An 18,951-nucleotide genomic window follows, 5' to 3' on the forward strand; every position below is an offset into this window, starting at 1 on the left:
TGTGTAGCTATATATATATGCTTCATGCTATTTGTGTGTTGTGTGTGTTTATGTGTCCGGAGGTTTATAGAACTATTGACACCACTGTCACCACACTCCCATTCCTGTCTTCCGATTCCTTTGCCATGTCACCTGACTTCTGATAAACTGTTTATTAACGACCCCCTAAACATGTCTTTTTCATTTTCCTGCTGACTTTATCTCACTTTGCATTTTGTGTTTCCTACCGTAAACTAAACCGAGGGGAAGATAAGTGAAATTTTGGCAGGAAATGGTAAAGTTCCAGGGGCTTCCAAATTTTGTCCCAAACTTGTACAGGACCTGGAGATGACTGCTGTGAAGGTGAAGTGACAATGTGAACACGAGTGTTTAAGTAAATATTTCGTGATTTCAAAATAAGCTCAAAGTTCCGGCAGCTGACCAATTTGATGGAAGGAAACTTTAGAGATTCCATTTTCTGAGACCACAGACAGGCGATAAGCATGGAGCATCGTGTTGATAAAATGCCGACAACTTATTGCACGTCGCACGTTTCCTAGGCAACGGCGCCATTTTGAGATAAAAACAAACGAGAGAAGGAAAAACTAACCAGTAAACACGTAGAAGGCTTGGAGGGAACCCAAACACTTGCTTAGATAATTTTTTGTAATGAGCATGAATGGCTGGAGACCCAGCTTTGCTGTGGCAACTGGAGAAGAAGCTCAGCACGCCTTTCGCGAACGCAAACGTCTTGTGAGTGTTTGAACTGAGGGACGAGTATGGACAAGTGTGGTGTGCGAGAATACAGTTTCCTCCTCCTTCCTTTCTGTGGTTTTCACTGAAGTAAGCAGCTTGCTAGAGAGTGGGAGGTGTGGAAGGTCCCGAGATGGGAGGAACACTTTGCTCACCACAGAACACAGTCGCCGTCACTGGTCCACTTCCCGTTGTTTGTGTGTGTGCGCGTGTGTGTGCGCGCACGTGTGTGTGCGCGTGCTTTCCATGTGGTCTGGAAGCTGTCTGGTCGTGACAACTGAGTTTAATGGTTCGCCTACATTTCTGGTACCCGGCGTGCACGTGCAGGGATTGTAATTATAGCTTTTCCGACCTTTGTGGTGAAAACAGTCCTTGTGAAACGGAAACTAGGCCTCAGTTCGTCACATTGACTCCAGAGCCTCGTATTTACCCACCCCAACACCCTCCGCACACACACTCTCTCTCTCTCTCACACACACACACACACGCACTGACTACACACCTGCGAGTCATTACAGCCACCAGGTCTCTAATCTTCACAAACCGCTAATGTCTGAGAAATGTTGCAAGCTGCTACATCCAAGGCATTGTACGGGTGCAGTGTAGCCCTGTCATCCCACCCGTCACCCTAAAAAAGGTGTTAAAAAGGTTCTGAGTTCTTAAATGGTGAGAGAAATTAAAATGTTTCGTAGATGAAGGCTCCCATATTTCCGTAAATGTGATTGGCTGGTGAATTCTGTGATCGGTGCTCAGTAGTTTCGCATTGTTTAGCCCTGTAAGAACCGAGTCGTCAGGATGCACGAATCGTGAACACTTTTATACACCTCGCTATTAACAGTTTTTTTCGGCATATTTTTCCTTTATTTTCTCTTCTCCTTTTTTAAAGCCAATCTATTTCATGGTACGCACGGATGCACACGTCCTTCCATTTTCTTCCGCCAGACCCACGAAATATATTTTTCATGGGAAGCCCTCTCTCCAGCACTGGGCGAGATGAAATGGTTTGATTGGGAAACTGCTTCCCACTTCTCATTTCAGCTCCTCCTTTCTTTCTTACGACAAGAGTTCAGGCTTGAAAATCGCATTTCAGGGTTTGAGCAGAAGATCAGAGGTTTGGTGTTATCTGGACAGACCCTCCGTCACCACGGACCTGAATAGGAAAGACCAGGACTGACACAGGACACAAACAAATAAATCCCTTTACACAGACCACATCTTGGTGATTGTGGATTGTAAAGTCGAGTAAAAGTTAACGGTCGTCAACGGCGATTTAAAGGATGTGGTGAGGACGAGGACGAGGACTTACACAGGGAGGGCTGAGTCTCTCCAGTCTTGTCTCACTCAACTCCACACAGTCCAGTGGAGATGTTTGGTGTCACGACACAAACCAACCTTGTTGCCAAGTCATGTGACACTGAAGTCGACCCGCAGACCAAGCCACAAGATTCTAAAATAACAACAACGACAAAAGACTGATGATAGTGAAAGAAGTTGCTTGAAAGTCTGCAAGGCTTGATGGATGTTGCCGAGCACAGTTCTTCTAAAAGCTTTTTGGCGGCCAACCGGACGACGACGGGCAACGGAGTCTGCGGAGGAAACGGTGACCGTTAAAACGTGACCCGTCAAGGGAGGCAGCGCCATCTTCCCGACCGTTGCAGCACCAGGAGGGTGGGTGAGTGGTTAGGGGTGAGCAGGATGCCCAACAGAATGACAACATAAACTGTGTACACCCCAAGCCTCTGCCATCCGTGTGGCACCAGGGACCGGGTGGAGAAAGTTGTCGGTCCATGCTAAAAGGTTTAGCATCAGTTTCCACCGCAGTAGGTGGCGCCATTAACTGCCTTCCGCGCTAACTCGAAATATTCGAAACTGATTCCCTTGGTAGACCCGAACTCAAAGCATTTCACCTATTTCCGAGGTGGAGGAGGAGGAGAAGAGGAGAAGGAGCGGCGTATGAAGGGAAGGGTGGGATGGAGTGAGGGAAGTAGAACTGTCTCTACTGACTGCAGACAATGTGGAATTGGTTCCTGACTTGAGTTTCATAAAACAGAAACCATATGCTATGGCAGACCTTTTATTCCTGTCTGGTTCCGCCACATTACCGAAGACAACCACTGTTTACATTGACTTAAACACGGCGCTGGGGCCATCATGGGTGAGTCTGGTTACAGTCTCGTGAATTCGCGCAGAGTTCCGCATCGTATGACATTTGCTCAACAAAACCTTTTCTGTACATTGGGTGATCAAAGGGAAAATTAAATTTATGCATCACAATGCAATGTCTCTTCAGGGAATTGCCAAAAATGTATTTCGGAATCAAGCAATATTCAAAATAACTGTATTCATGCAGACTCCGACATTTAAAGACCTCGAGTTTTCCGAGCTTTACACAGATTTTGTTAGTTACAATATAAATACATCCTGTAAATGTTCAGCTTCTAAAACACAACTGTTTATCTACTAAGTTCAAAGTTAGGAAGTTGCACGTGGAATCAACAAGTCTCGCAAACTTTCTCTCGAGCGTGAAGAGCGTGTTCCTTCCTGTCTGCAGCCATCCACGCTGCACATGGCAGCACTGGGTCGGATGGTGTATCACATTTCGTGGAAGATTTTATTTATTTTGATCCATCGGGTGAAAATAATGTTAACTTTTCGCATAGTCTTGAAGTATTAAGCCATACATGTTAGAACCTGAGGAGTGTGGAGGTCCAGACGCCAGATGAAGACGTCCAGGTAGCAGACAAAGCAGACGATGAAAAAAAGCTTCGGGGTCGATGTTCATCACATTTTTCGAACTACAGGTAACTTTCGAGAAGCACCATAACACCTGTTTAGGCCACGAAGATAAAAGTCAGAAATATAATTGTTCAGTGCAAAGTGCGTCGTGTGGGTAGCTGATGTATTGTGAGACGACCAGACGACATACCATAAGTCTGTATCATGCAGTTCCTCTATGTTGTGAAGATGTGGACCCCTTGCTAGTCCTCCCGGTGTGACACTTTTTCTGACTGGTTCTTTCAATTTTACATATTGTTGTCGTTGATTTTGACCCACAGTTATACTCACACAGTTGGCCCCAAATAACCCGTATGCTGACCCATCTTTGCTTCTGTCCTCTCTGAGCATGTTGAAATTTTTTTTCTCTCTCTCTCTCGCTCTCTCGCACTGTGTAGCACAAAAACTCTCTTTACTTATATTTTCTTCATTTGAATGTCGAGGTCACTGTCTACCTGTCATTGTTGCTATGACATGTCTGCGACGGAGACCGTAGTTTTTTTATTTATTTATATATCCTGACCTGTCTCGTCTGTCAGGGGGAGTCTTCCCACAGAGCTACCGCGGCAACCGGACGTGGTGACGAACGCACGGACACACAAGCATCTTCTTCTCTGACATCTCAGACATTACAGCAGGTAATACCTTTACTCTTTATTTTAATAACAGGTGTTTGTTATGAAGGACATCAATGTGTGTGTGAACGCTCTGTGAATGCTTGACGACCGTGATACACGTGTCACGTGACAGCCCTACTGCAAGTCGTCAGCACGGAGCTGATGTTGCGGACTGGAGACTTCCTCCCAAACACCATCTCAACCACTTTCAAACACCAAGCCATCCATACTCCTCTCAATTATCGAACAATTCGTCTTTCTCTGTAAACACCGAACCATTCACATCTGGTTGCAAATACCCGGTTTAAAGTACCTGAAGTAGCAATGTCTCATCGGCAAGCAGACGACAATACTGACAGCACTTGGATTTCAACTTCACACCAACGTGTGACACCAACGGTCTGGCGGCGACCAACGGGCAAACGGTCTTTGGTTTCGTCTACCCATCCATTGCTGTCTGAAGACTACAAAGAAACTGTTGTCAACATTTTATCCAATCACTAGGGTGCTAAACTCTTATGCAAGCACGTACTCACCTGTAAGTCGATCTGTTCATAGTAGTCACGCACTGTCGCCCTGTCTTCTCCCGTCCTTCCCTCATTACATATCCATTCACCGAGCAAAAAAGAATAAGCAGACGAAGAAAGAGAAAAAGAGGAAGACAATTCTTACAGTGCATTTATTAAATTAAAATAAGCACAAGATGCTTTAAATAAAGTTTTTCAAAACATATCTGGGAGAGTAGCACGCGCCTCCATTCCTGGCACCGAGGAAGAATGAAAGGACAGGTTGTCCTCTTTGTTCTCGCCATCGTCCTCCTGTCAATACTCTGCTGCCTCCTCCACTACATCTTCTGCAAGTATCTTTGTGATTTAAACCCTCAGAAAACAGAAAGGATTGTAAAGTTGCCTTTGAACATGCCCCCGCGTGCTGGTTACAGCTCACAAACACCTTAGAGTGCATCCTACTCACAAAAAAATTAGTTTTATTCGGGAAAAAACAAGGGTTTGCTAAGCTTCTGTTCATGATTATGCTCCCACAAAGCCGAGTGCATATAAGGCAAAGGGTGTGTCGCACTCCTACAAAGGTACAGACTGACTAACGGACTATTCATCTTCATTATCTAACGAGAGGTTGACGACGATGTCGCGAGTTTTGCTTGTCGGTTAAAGTGCTCACCTTTCATCTGCTCAACAAATATTTTGCTGCTTTGTTCACTGAAGTATGTGCAGAATTTGTAGAGTTCTCGGAAACTGTGTTCATCTTAAACCCAGAAAATAAAAACAAGCATTGCAAGCAGGAGAGCCGTTGTGACCCGTGTTTTACCCTCGAGAGATGGCGACTGGAGGTATAAAGCGAGCAGTAAACACCAGGTGATCTTTTAAATGATTAAGTTGTAATGTTTTATAGAGCATCATTAACATACCTGGAATTTGTAGCCATAAACAATACCGGACACAAACAATGAACCACACACACACACAGATGGTGAAACAGAAAATAGTCAATAGTGAGCATGGACGGACGGACAGACAAACAGACAGTTATTCAGATTCGATGTCTCGGTCGAATGAGATTGTCGTGTTTGTTATTACTCGACAGTCGTGTGTTTACTAGCATTGTTTATTCACATTTTCTCTAAGATAATTAGGGTGATGAAGCTCCTCCTCTCTGCATGCGTGTGTCTCGTAAGTGGGGAAGCGAAATGCGTCCAAACCCAACTGGTTCGATACCCGTGTAGCGCAGCAAGCTTCCTAGTTGTGGGGATGGGTACCTGACTCCATAGAGGGTTAATGAAGGTGAGACAACGTAGGTGGACACCGCTCTCACCTGAGTAGGGTCAGTTGTGCAAACAATGTTTTATTCTTCATATTCTGTTGAAAGTGGTGATCGGTGTTTACTTATTTGTGTTTGTTTTAAGGCCTGGATGATTGCTTTTTATCAGCTTATTCAGGGAGTTACAGGTTTGGACAGATGGATATTGATTGCTTATCTACTTGTGCTCGGTTAATTAAGTAGACTGGTTCAGGAAAGATACCACGATTAAAACACGGTTTAACAGAGTTCACAGGTTTCATCAATTTCAGGGAAATGATAAAAATAGACATTGTGGATGTTAGCAGCTTGTAGTGCAAACGAAAGATAAACAAGAATCCTGTCGATTGCTTTTGTTTGTTTGTTTTATTTTGTAAACTTCTACCTAAATATTTTGCTCGTTTCATAATTTCCGTGTGATTACAAACACGATTTTAATTCACACACCGCCGAGCGCTCCACACTCGCTCACTGACAGTTGCTCCTCTTCTCGTCCAAAAGAACCTCGTCGAGCTAATCGTCGTCAGCTCTGGAGAGGCCCCGCCCACTGACGAGAGAGTCGATAAGCCGGCAGATGGCGAACTGCTTATTGTCGGCGTCCTCTTCCTCCTCCTCCATCACTGGCGCTCGCGTGTCGCCGTGTTCCGCTGATTACCGACTATCTGCACTTGGCACGGTGAACCAGTCATCATCTCGAGGCTGGCGAGGCGAGATACCGGGCTGTCGTGTTGCTGGCAGGCCGTAAATTATGTTTACGACATGAATACGGCGGCCGGGAGGTGCACATGACGACCCGCTATGTAGGATGTATGAGTGCACTCAGGTCACATCGCGATTATTTCTTTCTTCTCTTTCTCCTTTCTCTCTCTCCTCCTTTCATCTCACACCCTGCCAAGTACAGGTACAGGTGTCTGTGTACTCCTGCTCAACCCTTGCTTTATGTCACATGCTCGAGTTCGTGGATACGTGGTGGCTAAAATTAGAAATAAAAGGAAAGACGAAAGAAAGAAAAGAAAGGAAAGGACAGATGATTGCGCAATCAACGGACACAGAAAAATTGAGAGAAGACACAAGAAGCATGAATATATATAGATGGACGCGGGATGTTGGGAGAACAGATACAACGATGGAAATAATGAGAGGAGAAACAGAATTCTCTCCAGAAATATTGGTCACAGACTGACATGTTAATTAAGCACCAGGCAGGTGGATGGCCAAGTGACCGTCGTCTGGCTGTGAGCTTTCCTCCCTCACCAGCAACACACTTCGCCTCGTGACATGTCTACATGCGCACCGTGACTGAAACGCGACCAGAAGAAACATTGCGCCAAGAGAAAAAAGTCTGTTTATCACGTGTAAACACCTGTTTACTCTGTGCCAGAAACTTCTCTCCGCCTGAGCGTGAAGATCCTGAAGACTACAGGACAGACAGAAGCTGACCTCCAGGATCCTTGCATCGTGTGAGGGAGGAGGCTGGGGAGGGAGCCGGGGAGGGAGCTGACACTGCCTGCCACAGCCCCGAGTGTCGCCCGGCAGTCAGGCCATGGAGGAGTGGGTACCGGGGGTGGGGAGGATGTCGGGGGGAGGTTAATATAAGCAGCGCGCGTGGGAGGTCAGAGCGCCCTGACCCGCCGGCTGTTATCGTTCTTCGCCTCTCACGTACGGCAGTAAGTCTCACTTCCGGTGACCATCAAATTAAGCCTGAAATAGGAACAACCGGGTTAAGCAAACAATGCGTTTTTGTCTACAGAAATGTCTGATGGAGTGCTTATGAGAGAGCGATGTGTTTATGTGCGTGCGCGTGAGCGAGCGAGTATGAGATCGGGTGTGTGGGCGTGTCTGTTCAACTCTTCGACGAAAACACTTTGTGAGTCACGACCGTACCTTCCTGCTTATATTCCTGAATCAGGGAAAACAGTTTAGGTGAACGAATGTTTGCTCCTTCACCATCAACCTGTGGGATCTTCTTCCTTGATGTGAGGCACCGTCAGCAGCGACCTGTCACGTCACTGTCCGACTGTGGTTTGTAGCACTCCGAGGGCACGTCACATCGACGTTACAAGGCTGACTGTGACGTACCCAACCTCCACCACAGTTCTTTTTTTTTTTTTTGTTAGCGGTTTTCCTTGTTGTTACTTTTGTAAGCTATTCGTTATCTGTACAATTCTAGCATATAAGCAATAGCAACAACAAACATCAACAAACAACAACAACAAAACGACAATCAACCAAACACCAACCAACCACCAAACAACCAACAACAAACAACCAACAAACAAGAAACAACAACAACTACCAAACAACAACCAACAAACAGCAACCAACCAACCAACCACCAAACAACAACAAACAAAACAACACATTGGCGTAAACCAACCGTTTTCTTGAAAGACATAAATTTGAGAGCAGATTTCTGTTACGGCATTTAATCATTGAATTTTGTTTACATTTCAACCGTCAACTTAATTTATTCTCTCTGCTGCACACGAAATGCAGTCAATGCACGAAATGGTCAAGACTGACCACTCAACAGTAAAAACATCAAAAACATTTTTAAGCCCTCGCCACTTCCCCTCAAAATTATATCTAAACTATAATTAAGAAAATAATTAAGTTTGGAATAAGTCTGAAGTCTAAACAGGATCGCATGAGGACGGGCTGGTGCCTGTGCTAACGGTGATGAAATGTGCGACATGTCTGAAAGTTTAAAGTTTATGTCAGCATCGGGATTTTTACTCCTTCTGTTTCTTCCTTCAACCTTCCCTCTTTTATATTTTCGCGCAGCTAACGTGGGATGAAAGGCAAGGAACGGATGGGAAACATGTCGTGGACGTGAGGGAGACTGTAAAGGTCAGGTCGTGACCTCAGCTGATTGCAAGCCAATCGAGATGGACATCATCCTGCGACGAATGGAAAACGTGTTTCCAACGATTTGGATAAATGTCAGAGTTAAGTGATAGCTGGGTACACCGAGCGAGTGACGAAATCAGCAATACTTGCTGTTACACGATGGGCAATATTCGCACGACATGGCGCCCACGGCACTGACAGGTCAAAGGTCAGCACGCTCGTTGTTACGACTGTCAGACCTACAAGCTAGTACAGAGGTGGGTTTACACTGCCGACTCTGCACCTACAGCTGTAAACAACTTGTTTACAAGCATCTTTGAGTGAGACACCGTCCCTGTGTGAGATCGGCCACAAAGCCGTCTTCATCCCGATGATACGCTTCAGTGACCGCGGTGGCTCGAAGGTGTGACGGAAGTACGGATTGACCCCAGCCTACAGTGCGATCCTAAGTAAAAGCTCTTTAGGTTCGAGCAATGAATCCATTAATTAAGAGGGATATTTTTTTTAAGCATGAGGAGAGAATGCATGACTCTAGAATGACCCGACACTGGAATATCTGTTACCTGAAAAAAGATCCGTGTCACGTGGGACTGACAATCATCCACAATTAAGGTCTGACCTCAATTTGTCGACAGGTCGACTACTCAGAGACTGATGAAGTAATTAAAGCGGCTTGTGTACTGGGTTTAGAGAAGTATCAGGTGAGGTAGACTGTCTTGAGAGGTGAGAGCAAGCCGAGCGTGAACAGCTGCTCAGCCGAGGTGTTAATGACGTCAGTGGGCGATGGACCGTGTCAGTGCCAGACAGACTAGACATGGAGACTACTGGCACCTGGCTGGCCGGACTGACCAGGAGGACACCAGAGGAAGTGTGAGCGAGGGGAGAGAGAATTATTCTTTCTCCACCCTGCCACAAGCACACAGGGCTAAAGCTAGCCATTGGTCAAAAACGGATCTAGTCTTCCTATTGTATATTAGAGTATATATAATTTATAATTTATTTATAAATAATTTTGTTTACAGGAATCAACAGCACTGTATCATTGGAAGTGCGAATAGTGCTTGGAACCCTTTTTAAATGAGCCAAATTGTTGTGTCTGTAGTTTACATCACTTGCATGTTAATAAATCTTCTGTGTTATACCTTGATGGACACTCGTAGAAGAGCTCAGGTGAGAGGCTCGAGAGGTGTGACGAGACTAGAAGCCACTGAACTGTGAACTGTGAACAGAGTAACGGTCCCCTGCATGATGAGGTTGACACGGGTGGGGCGGGGTGGGTTGGTTAGAGTCATATCTCTGTCATATCTCACCCATGTGACCAGGGGACCAATGTTCGCGCTTGACGAGAAAACCAATGATGATGATGATCGCTTCCTACACATTTTAGGGTTTCAGAGTTGTTTGCGCATCTTGTGTACAACACATATCAAGCTGACCATACTGAACTCCATTTTTTTTGTTTCTTCGTTTGGCTAAAAATACGACTCGGAGAACGTGGTCTCTAGGACTTTTAACTTGTTAGAAACAAATTTGCTGAGACTAATCTCACACGCGGTTGTGAATGCGGAAAACGCGGAGACACGCATGCGCCAGCCAGCCAGCCGACCATTCAGCAGACCATGACACATTGCTGGTCAGATCTGCTTCGGTGCATCCATAGTTCGATCGTCATGCAGCTGGTAGGAGACTACAGGCTAGTGCAGGAGACTACAAGCTCCTGTAGGAGACTACAAGCTACTGTAGGACACGCCGTCCTACCCGAGTCTCAATGTCTTCAATAGGTCACGTGTGAGACTGACCATCGGCACGCGCGTGGCCACACACTTTGGTCGCACGTGCACACACACCTTTCTAATTAAAAGACCTCTCCTCCAGTCCTCCAGTCCTCCTGACCTACAATTACTACGGGTGACTGGGTGCGGGGGAGATAAACAAGATATTTATTATAAATATTTTAATTGCCTGGCTTACATTCTCCACGTACTATATAAATGACATCACGGTATTTTGGGATCATCACTTAGCCAGTCGCTAGGGAGGACAGCTGAGTGGGTGGCTGGGTGGCTGGGTGGGGTGTGTGGGGGGTAGGGGCAGGGGGACATGCACTTCACAAGGTGAATGACATTACAGTCGCTTCCATCACAAAGATGGAGGTGCTTGTCGCGGGCGATTACCGGCGAGTTTGCACGTCCTTAATAGCTCTCTTGTCCCGGGTTTGCTCAGCTACCACGAGTACTGGAGTCAATTTCACGGGTAAACACAACCTACACGTCACCGGTCTGCAGCCAATCAAACGTAGAGACGCTGGGGCTGTGTGTGACAGTCGTCCCCAGTGGTCCACGTCTTTCTCTTCAGAGGGCTCGTCAAGTGACGGCACCAAAAGTCACTGCACACACACACATACACACATACACACACAGACACACACGCACAGACCCTACAGATGCACAATATTAACAGTCAAGAACTAAAACTTGGCCGATGCAGTCAACTTTTTACAAAGAACAAATCGTGTCCATTGATGATGGAGACCGTTTGACAAACCATTGTCAGCAGTTGCAGAGGGAGGAGGAGGGGGATTTCTGTGTTTTTGTATAGGGGAGGGTGTACACCCCCAGAAGTCAATCAGTCCACGGTGGCTGTAGAGTGCGAAAATTGTTGTGACCTTTGTGACCTCATGCAGCTGGCTCGGTCAACCGCACTCCTTTCCGCTGCCTTTGATGAATTCATCTTTGATCTGCGTAAACCCAATAACAAAGCGTACAATCCCCTCCTCCCCCCAGCTTCCATCGCTCCCCCTTCCATCTAATAGTTCACACGGGGGAGTAGACTGCACGTGCGCTGGAGGTACAGGGGTGTGGCAATGACTGCGCTGTCCGCGGTCCCAACGATTCCTTTCACACGTTGCCATCCGCGGGTGGGTCGAGGTGGACCATCGCTGCTGTATAATTGCACCGGAAGCTGCCGCTGCATCGTTTGGCTGTTACACTTTGAACCTCGTCTAATGTCTGTTGAAAGTCTTCCACGGCAGCTCGCAATGTGCGCCACCCATCCTCCCATCCACCCCCCCGACAATCTACCCACAACCGCCACCCCTGACTCACTGCCACCTCGCCCCTCTCCCTCCCAGCTCTCCCTGGCCGGGGATGGCGATGGTGATTATGCTGATCAGCAGCCCTTCGGCAGGATCAAAGAACTGATCGCTTGGCCCCTCGCACGACTGATGTCCTCTTCATTTCTGCCATCAACTGCGTGCACTCGCCCACCCAGTGCAGTGTGCCCTCCCTCCCGAGTGCGGCCGCACTCTGTCTACCCTCCTCCCCACCCGAGAGCCGCACTGCATGAAAGTATCATGAAAGAACATTTGTTTAAACCAAAAAAAGGAATACTGTGAAATTAAATGTGAAATATTAAGCGAAGTTTTTTTTTTTACGAGATAAGTAAATAGACAACAAAGTTATTTATGTCGTCTCGACTTCTGAGACAAGAAGAGTTCAGACAAAGTTGGAACAAACAAGGAAAAACCCAGCGTTAACTCTTGCTGGGAAACCTAAAAGGGAGATTAATGCAACTTAAATCTCTCTGGAAGAAGCATGCAAACAAACAAACACAAAGTTGTGGTCAGGGTTTGTTGCTGTGTCCACCTTGTTTCCATGCCGACCTTATCGTGGGAGCCTAAAGGCGTGAGATACAAGCCGGTTCGATACCCACATTGCGCATTGTACTTTCTCCAGTTTCTTTGTGGAATGGGTACCCGTCTGGGGGAAGGGAGGGTAACAAGGGAGAGGAGATCAACACAGCCCTTCAAAACATGTTGTTTCTGTAACACCTCATTCCCACACAACAGCCAGGTCACGAGGCTACCTTTGCCATTTGATACCTTTATATAAATAAACAACACAACTGTAAAGCCCCCTTTCCAATATCAGCCATACCCCAGGCACTACCACAGACAAAAGAAAAAGAACAGGTAGAGCGAGTCCACCCCAGCCGGTCAGGTAAAGGGACATCACTGTGTACATAGTATACACACATCACCTCCCTTTGTGTTCTCACAGGTGTGAAGGTAGCGCCGCTGCCGCGTCGTTCAATTAACAAATGAAAACAAACGAGTGCCGACAGCAAGCGAGACACTGACGGTAGTTTCGCTGATTTTCAAGTGTTAATCGGGTGGAGACGGGTGGATTGATGCTGACTAGAATAGCCGGCTGTCACCGTTGGTCACCTCACCACCGTCACAGCCACCTGCTTCCTTACGCGAGCAGCATGCTTCTTAGAAGAGACTGTTCATTTAAAGGGTACATCCGGGTGTTTAAAATTAAATTTAGAAATCAATCTTTTTCTTTCATCATTGAAGAAATCGTATTCTAACTAAATGTAGTGACACGCGTCTCCAATGACACGTGGTTTATATTTATATTTAGCACAGACTCACAGACTCACTGGAATCTTGAGGATTGTTAATGAAGGTTGTTACACAGCGCTTGTCAAGTAATACAGTATTGTATTTTTCACAGAGGAAAAGAGATTGAGAGATAGAGGAAGGTAGGAGTTATCGACTAATAGAATAAAGTTCCCACACGCACACACACAGGACAGAGAGTACACAAGGACTACATGACCACGTGACCTATTGGCCTGGACGAGGCTGGCGCTGAAGGCCTCTTCAAATCAGCATCAGGACCATGGCCTCGACATTCCACATGCCATTCGTTTCAGTTCCCCCCTTCTCTCTCTCTCCTCCCACTCCCCCCACGCTCGGCAATGCAGCGGCTATTTTACGAGCGATTACAGAGAAAGCCGTCCAGCTCCGACCAGGCAATTACGAAGACAGATTAATATCACTTTGGTCAGCGAGCTCACAAAAACCTCCCTTTCGTGGTTTGTCCCAGAATAGCATCGTCTTTGAGGAAAAAAGCTGATAGTGAGCTGCAGGGGCGGGGAGCGGTGCCACGCCGAGTTTCGATCTCAATAGCGTCGCGTGTCGAGGCGGCCTGGCGCGAGGGGAGGAGAAGGGCTCCTTGCTATTTCTTTTTTCATTACTTGCTTGTTATTTTCTTTGGGAGTTTTTTAGGGGTTGGGGTGAGGGGAGAGAGAGAGGAGCGAAAAATCGGTTGCTGGCTGCGTGCACGTGCACGACCGTAGTTACATCACGCGTGAAGGCGGTCACGTGGCACAGGCGCGAGCATGCGCACTGCAGCCTGTCTCCGCTGTTCGCGAACGTTGACGCATCATGGCGTCCTGGGGGAGGCATTACCACAGATCTGAAGCTGTCGGAACAGCATGCATCCCACATTTTGCACAACTGACTCCCTCCCTACCCACCTCTTTTTTTCCATATTCCCTTCGCTTCCCCACCACAACCCGCGCCCCCCTTCACTTCGCAAAAATAATTTAAAAATTCTGAATACGCTTTTTTTCTTCAATTGGCCTTTAAACCCGCTCTTTGATGGTCTTTCTCCCTCGCGAACGGGTTTCCTAATGTCTGCCTGTCGTTAACTGGTGAGAGCCTCTTCGCCATTTCATTGACAGTGTGTAGGGGGGGGTGGTGGTGTCTGTGTCCCACCGACTGTACATCAGCTTGCTGCTGCAACTGTTAGGACTGGCGCCTTTTATGGTGATAACCATTCAACATTATCAGTGATCAATATCAAGTACAATGTATCTATCATTATCAACGGTTTTAAATCCACAGACGTACATTCATCTGCACCGGCTGCACAACATCACTGCCTTTGCCTTGTAATAACTAGTAACACTTGTCTATCAGATCGGTGTTGTTACAGTTTGACTAATTATAAAATTAAGTTTTCAACTGTGGAACACTTTGGTTGAGTTTGAGTCCCGTCACAAAACCTTGGCTTGGTAGGTCCTGTGGATGGACAACTTCCAGCCCCGATGGAGAGGGTCTGCCATCCAGTCTGGTATAGGGGAAGTTTGTGATGCTAGCCATGGTCACTAGGGTAGGTACCCTCTTTAAGTGCTTCAAGCAATAATTTGATGTTTTATTGTCTGGTATCTCGAAAGCGAAGTTTCCTCTATGCCAGTAAATATTCGATTCACCTGCCATTGAAATAAGAACGCGAGAGGATCAGCTGAGGTACTAGTATAAATGTTTGGTCGGAATCTTGAAGCCAACATTCACTTGCTGCTGATTTGAGCACCTGGGTACTAGCTCGTGTACTTGTTATGCAGACATTCAACTGGGTGCAGCCAAGGACTAAGGGCAGCATCACCATCATTCTGTGTCCAGCAACAATAACCGGCCTGACAACTGCTCACCCGACCTCCCGCACACTCACCTCTCTGTCCACTGAAGCGAATCATCGCATCCGTGAACAGGACTGGAATGGGCAACACAGGCTGATACAACAAGTGGACAGGAAAATACAGGTTGATGGAGCAGTGAGAAATACAGATTGATAAAAGCCAATGGAATGAGAAACGCTTGCCGACGGATTGTAAGGTACAGACAAATGCTCATAACAGAAAATGCAGGCTGGGAAATAAATTGAATAGGAAATCTTTCTGACGAACAACTAGAATGTGAAAAATACAGGCTGACGATCAAGCAGAGATGGAAATGCAGTCTGAGAGAACAAGAAATACGGGAAATGCAGGGTGCCGCTTGATTACAGGAAGAGCCCGGTGTGGCTCTTACAACTGTGACATCTTCTGCGTTCCACCCCACTCGTCCCACCAACCACCCTCCCCACCACCTCCTCCCACTTCCGACTGGCTAATGAAAGGCGTACAGTGGTTCCTGTTCCATCACGTGGGATGGGCGAGGGAACGTTCACGTGCACTGGCAAAGCTGTAAAATCGCTTTGGCGAGAGCCAATCCCACACAGAGAACACCTTTTTTTTATTCCCTCTCTCTCTCCCTCATCGCTGAATGCCGCGGACATCAGCACCTACTCATCCTGACATGCCTCTTTCGATGAAAAGCGAATTTGCGAGGACAGACTGATCGGATTTTGACGGCCGCGTGGGGAACGTGCTTGTGTCAAAAGCTTTGCGCAGGTCGAAGTGCAGGCAGCGAATGGCGGGCACCGACCCGCGGCCCTCGGCTTGTGATGCGTTTGAACTTCGCTTTTGAAAAATGTATGAGAAGCAATACAGCGGCAACGATTGGATGATAAGTGCACCATGCGATGAAAAGGCTCCACACTGTAATGTCTGTGTTATCCACCCTTTTTTCTGATATATCATTTTTCTCCGGTTTCTTTTTTTTCCATTTTTCTCTTTCTGTTCATCGCAACAGAGTTTGAGTCTGGCCTACGAACACTACCAATGGATCGGTTAAATGCACAAGCTATAGTCATAGACAAGGAGACTGACAGAAAATTAAAAAAGCTATGAAACAGCAAACATTTTGTTTGAGGAATGGTCACAGTTTGCCACATTTTACGATGAAAAACAGACAAAGCCATGAACCTGGATTTTTCTTCGCGAAAACTCAAAATACAAAATGTAAAACTCCCGTCCTTGCAATAATAATAATAATAATTAATAATAATAATGATAATAATCAGCAGCAGCAGTATAGAATGTGCAACACTCTAAGATCACGTGACCAAGTATTTCACCCTTTGTTTCACTCTGATGACAGTTCACTCAACAGAACCATCACCAGCTCGGTGTCCCATTCTCTCAGACATCAGTGCCTACACCTTTTTTCTTTCAAAGCCCCGATGAGGAACAAGGTTTGTGGACAGGACTTGAGGTGGTGAGGGGAGCAGACCGTCCCCCCCCCAAGGCCACACCCACCCGTTAGTGCGGCTCTTGAACTTCTGGAATTTTGACAAGAATTAATTTCCGTTCTCAGGAGAGGTTTAGCCAGGATTCCAGACATGGTAATGAGCTCTCCGTCTCGAGGGCTGAATGGATAATCAAACAATCCACACAACGGACAAAGAATTGTCTGCAAATTGGAGAAAAACGGTTGCAGTGTGATGGAGCCTAGGGAAGCCCCTCTCTCCGTGTTTACACAGTGCTTTGCTTAAGTAGGCATGAATATCACCAGCTCTTTCTGTCGCCGGGGGGTTAGAACCACTGAGTCCTGTGTCACTCAACCACCCACTACAGAGAAGGGGAAGAAAACATACATATTCGCGCGCACACACTCACGAGACGGGGAGAGAGAGAAAGAAGGAATAAAACTCTACAATCAATGGCGGAAGGCGAGAGGTGTGATTACAACATCTGAAGGCTCAGCTCCAATGTCAACATGAAATCGAGATCGTTTAAGCAAAGTGTCAGCAGCAAGTCCCATCCTGCAAATCTCAGACATGTAAACCTGTTTAAATTTCGTTCAAGGTTCAACAGACGAAGTGGGTAACAGAAATGAGGGTAGATGGCGACTACCCAACAAACATGTACTCACCAAATTTTATCCTTCGCCACAAAGTTACATCCAGCCACCGACTTGCTCGGTACCGACGCCGCCATTCCTGTGTTTTATTTTCTTTTTCTTTAAAAGACTTTTTTTTTACGGGAATACCATTCCACGATCGTATCCTCAACTCCTCACTGGCGAGGTGAATGTCTTTGACCCAGCACTGAACCTCCTAGTCGCGGTGCCGAGCAGCGGTGGCGCGTGCAGCCATGACGACGACAGACGCCGCCGCCAGGTGTCAATGACTGTGCGTGGTAAACAACAATGAACAGGTGAGCAGAAGCTGATTGTCCCTGCTAGGTGCGTGGTAAACAACAATGAACAGGTGAGCAGAAGCTGATTGTCCCCGCTAGACAAACTTCGTGTAGTCGATCAGCTCACCTGTGTGCAGGTGTCGCCAGCTTGACTTCCACCTGTGGAGACCAGAGCTCGGGGGTTAGTGAAGGGAGCAAATACTTACCTTCTGTACTTTACAGGGGGACGCCAATCCGCTGCCTGGAGTCTTGAGAGAAGGGTCGGTGGGGTGCCGGGTGGAGGAAGGGGAGTGTAGATTGACATTCACAGAATGGAGGAAGGACGGTTGTGTAGCTCTGTTCACCAACAGAAGGACTCGTGTTTGAGTTGCTTGACAGAGTGTCGATACAGGTTAATGAATGACCCAGGCAGTGAGATTGCTGACGACTGGATGAAAAGATTAGAAGGAGGCAAGGAACAGATGAGGTTGTGGTTGTGGCTGAGTCTGGCTTGGACATTGATGTTTCTTCTTCTGTTCATTCCAGTCATGTTCAGCATGGCAGACAGGTTTCTCAGGTGTTGCAGTCGGGTGCATGAGAATGTGAACACCTGTGCCAGTTGTGACCCCTGTGACCTGCCGTGCGTCAGTGTACCAGGGTATCAGACACTAATTACAATCAGAAAGAGAAAAATGAAAGGAAAGAAAAGAACGAATAGAAAGATATTTGAAAACATTAAACGGCTTTTGTAATCCCATGTAGGCAACTTATGTATATGTAAGCACACAGGTAACACATTCCCTCACTTGTTATATCACAGAAATAACACACACACACTCTCTCTCACACACACACACTCACACTCACACAAACACGCACACACACAAACACGCACACATACAAACACGCACACATACACACACATGTTCTGAGATTCCCTCCCCGGCCCCTTCTTCTCCTGATCGCTCCACTTGTTATTCGTCTCTCATGGCTCTGGTTCCATCTCTATCTGATTTGTTTAAATCTTCATCTGCCTCCACCTCTGGATTGTCTTCGCCCTCCGTATCTCTCATTTCATTGTTTTCTTTCTACTGGAGGTAAACAAGTGATTTATTGATGAACAACACTCGTCTGTCCGCCTGGGCCTCCAGGCTACCATTGTCGCTCCTGTTCAATGTTTTTCAAAGCTAAAAGAAATAATTCATTGATCGAAATAAAACAGAAATACATTTGTAAATTTCTAGCGATTTCTTCCTTTTTATCGTCCTCTTCTTTGCTTTATTATTTATCGTTTTGTTTTTGCCCAGATTTACTTGTTACTCTATTGTACACAAAAACATTCCTGTTGACACGCAGTATTTCATGGCTGGTCCTGCTCAACATTTGTATAAACTTTGGTCCCGTCATGTTGTTTGTTTACAGGTAACACTTGACTGCCTGCTAAACACAGGTGCGAGATGTGTGCCTGACCTCCGCTAACTATGGCGCTGGCAGGTGTCAAAGGTGTTCACAACAGGAATCAACTTATGAG

The 18,951-nt window shown here is 46.5% G+C and overlaps 1 protein-coding gene across 1 annotated transcript in view; it reads right to left on the reverse strand.

The window, feature by feature from the left end:
- The window catches only part of LOC112577282 (uncharacterized protein C20orf85-like), a 38,910-nt gene extending 20,646 nt beyond the window's left edge, over window positions 1-18,264 (reverse strand). The window contains exon 1 of the mRNA XM_025260334.1: window positions 17,176-18,264. Within this exon, the coding sequence (XP_025116119.1) occupies window positions 17,176-17,240 (65 nt within the window). The 5' untranslated portion in view covers window positions 17,241-18,264. The remainder of the gene's footprint in view (window positions 1-17,175) is intronic.
- Between the last annotated feature and the right edge of the window lie 687 nt (window positions 18,265-18,951).

The sequence above is a fragment of the Pomacea canaliculata genome, linkage group LG12, assembly GCF_003073045.1.
Source record: "Pomacea canaliculata isolate SZHN2017 linkage group LG12, ASM307304v1, whole genome shotgun sequence".
NCBI lineage: Eukaryota > Metazoa > Mollusca > Gastropoda > Architaenioglossa > Ampullariidae > Pomacea > Pomacea canaliculata.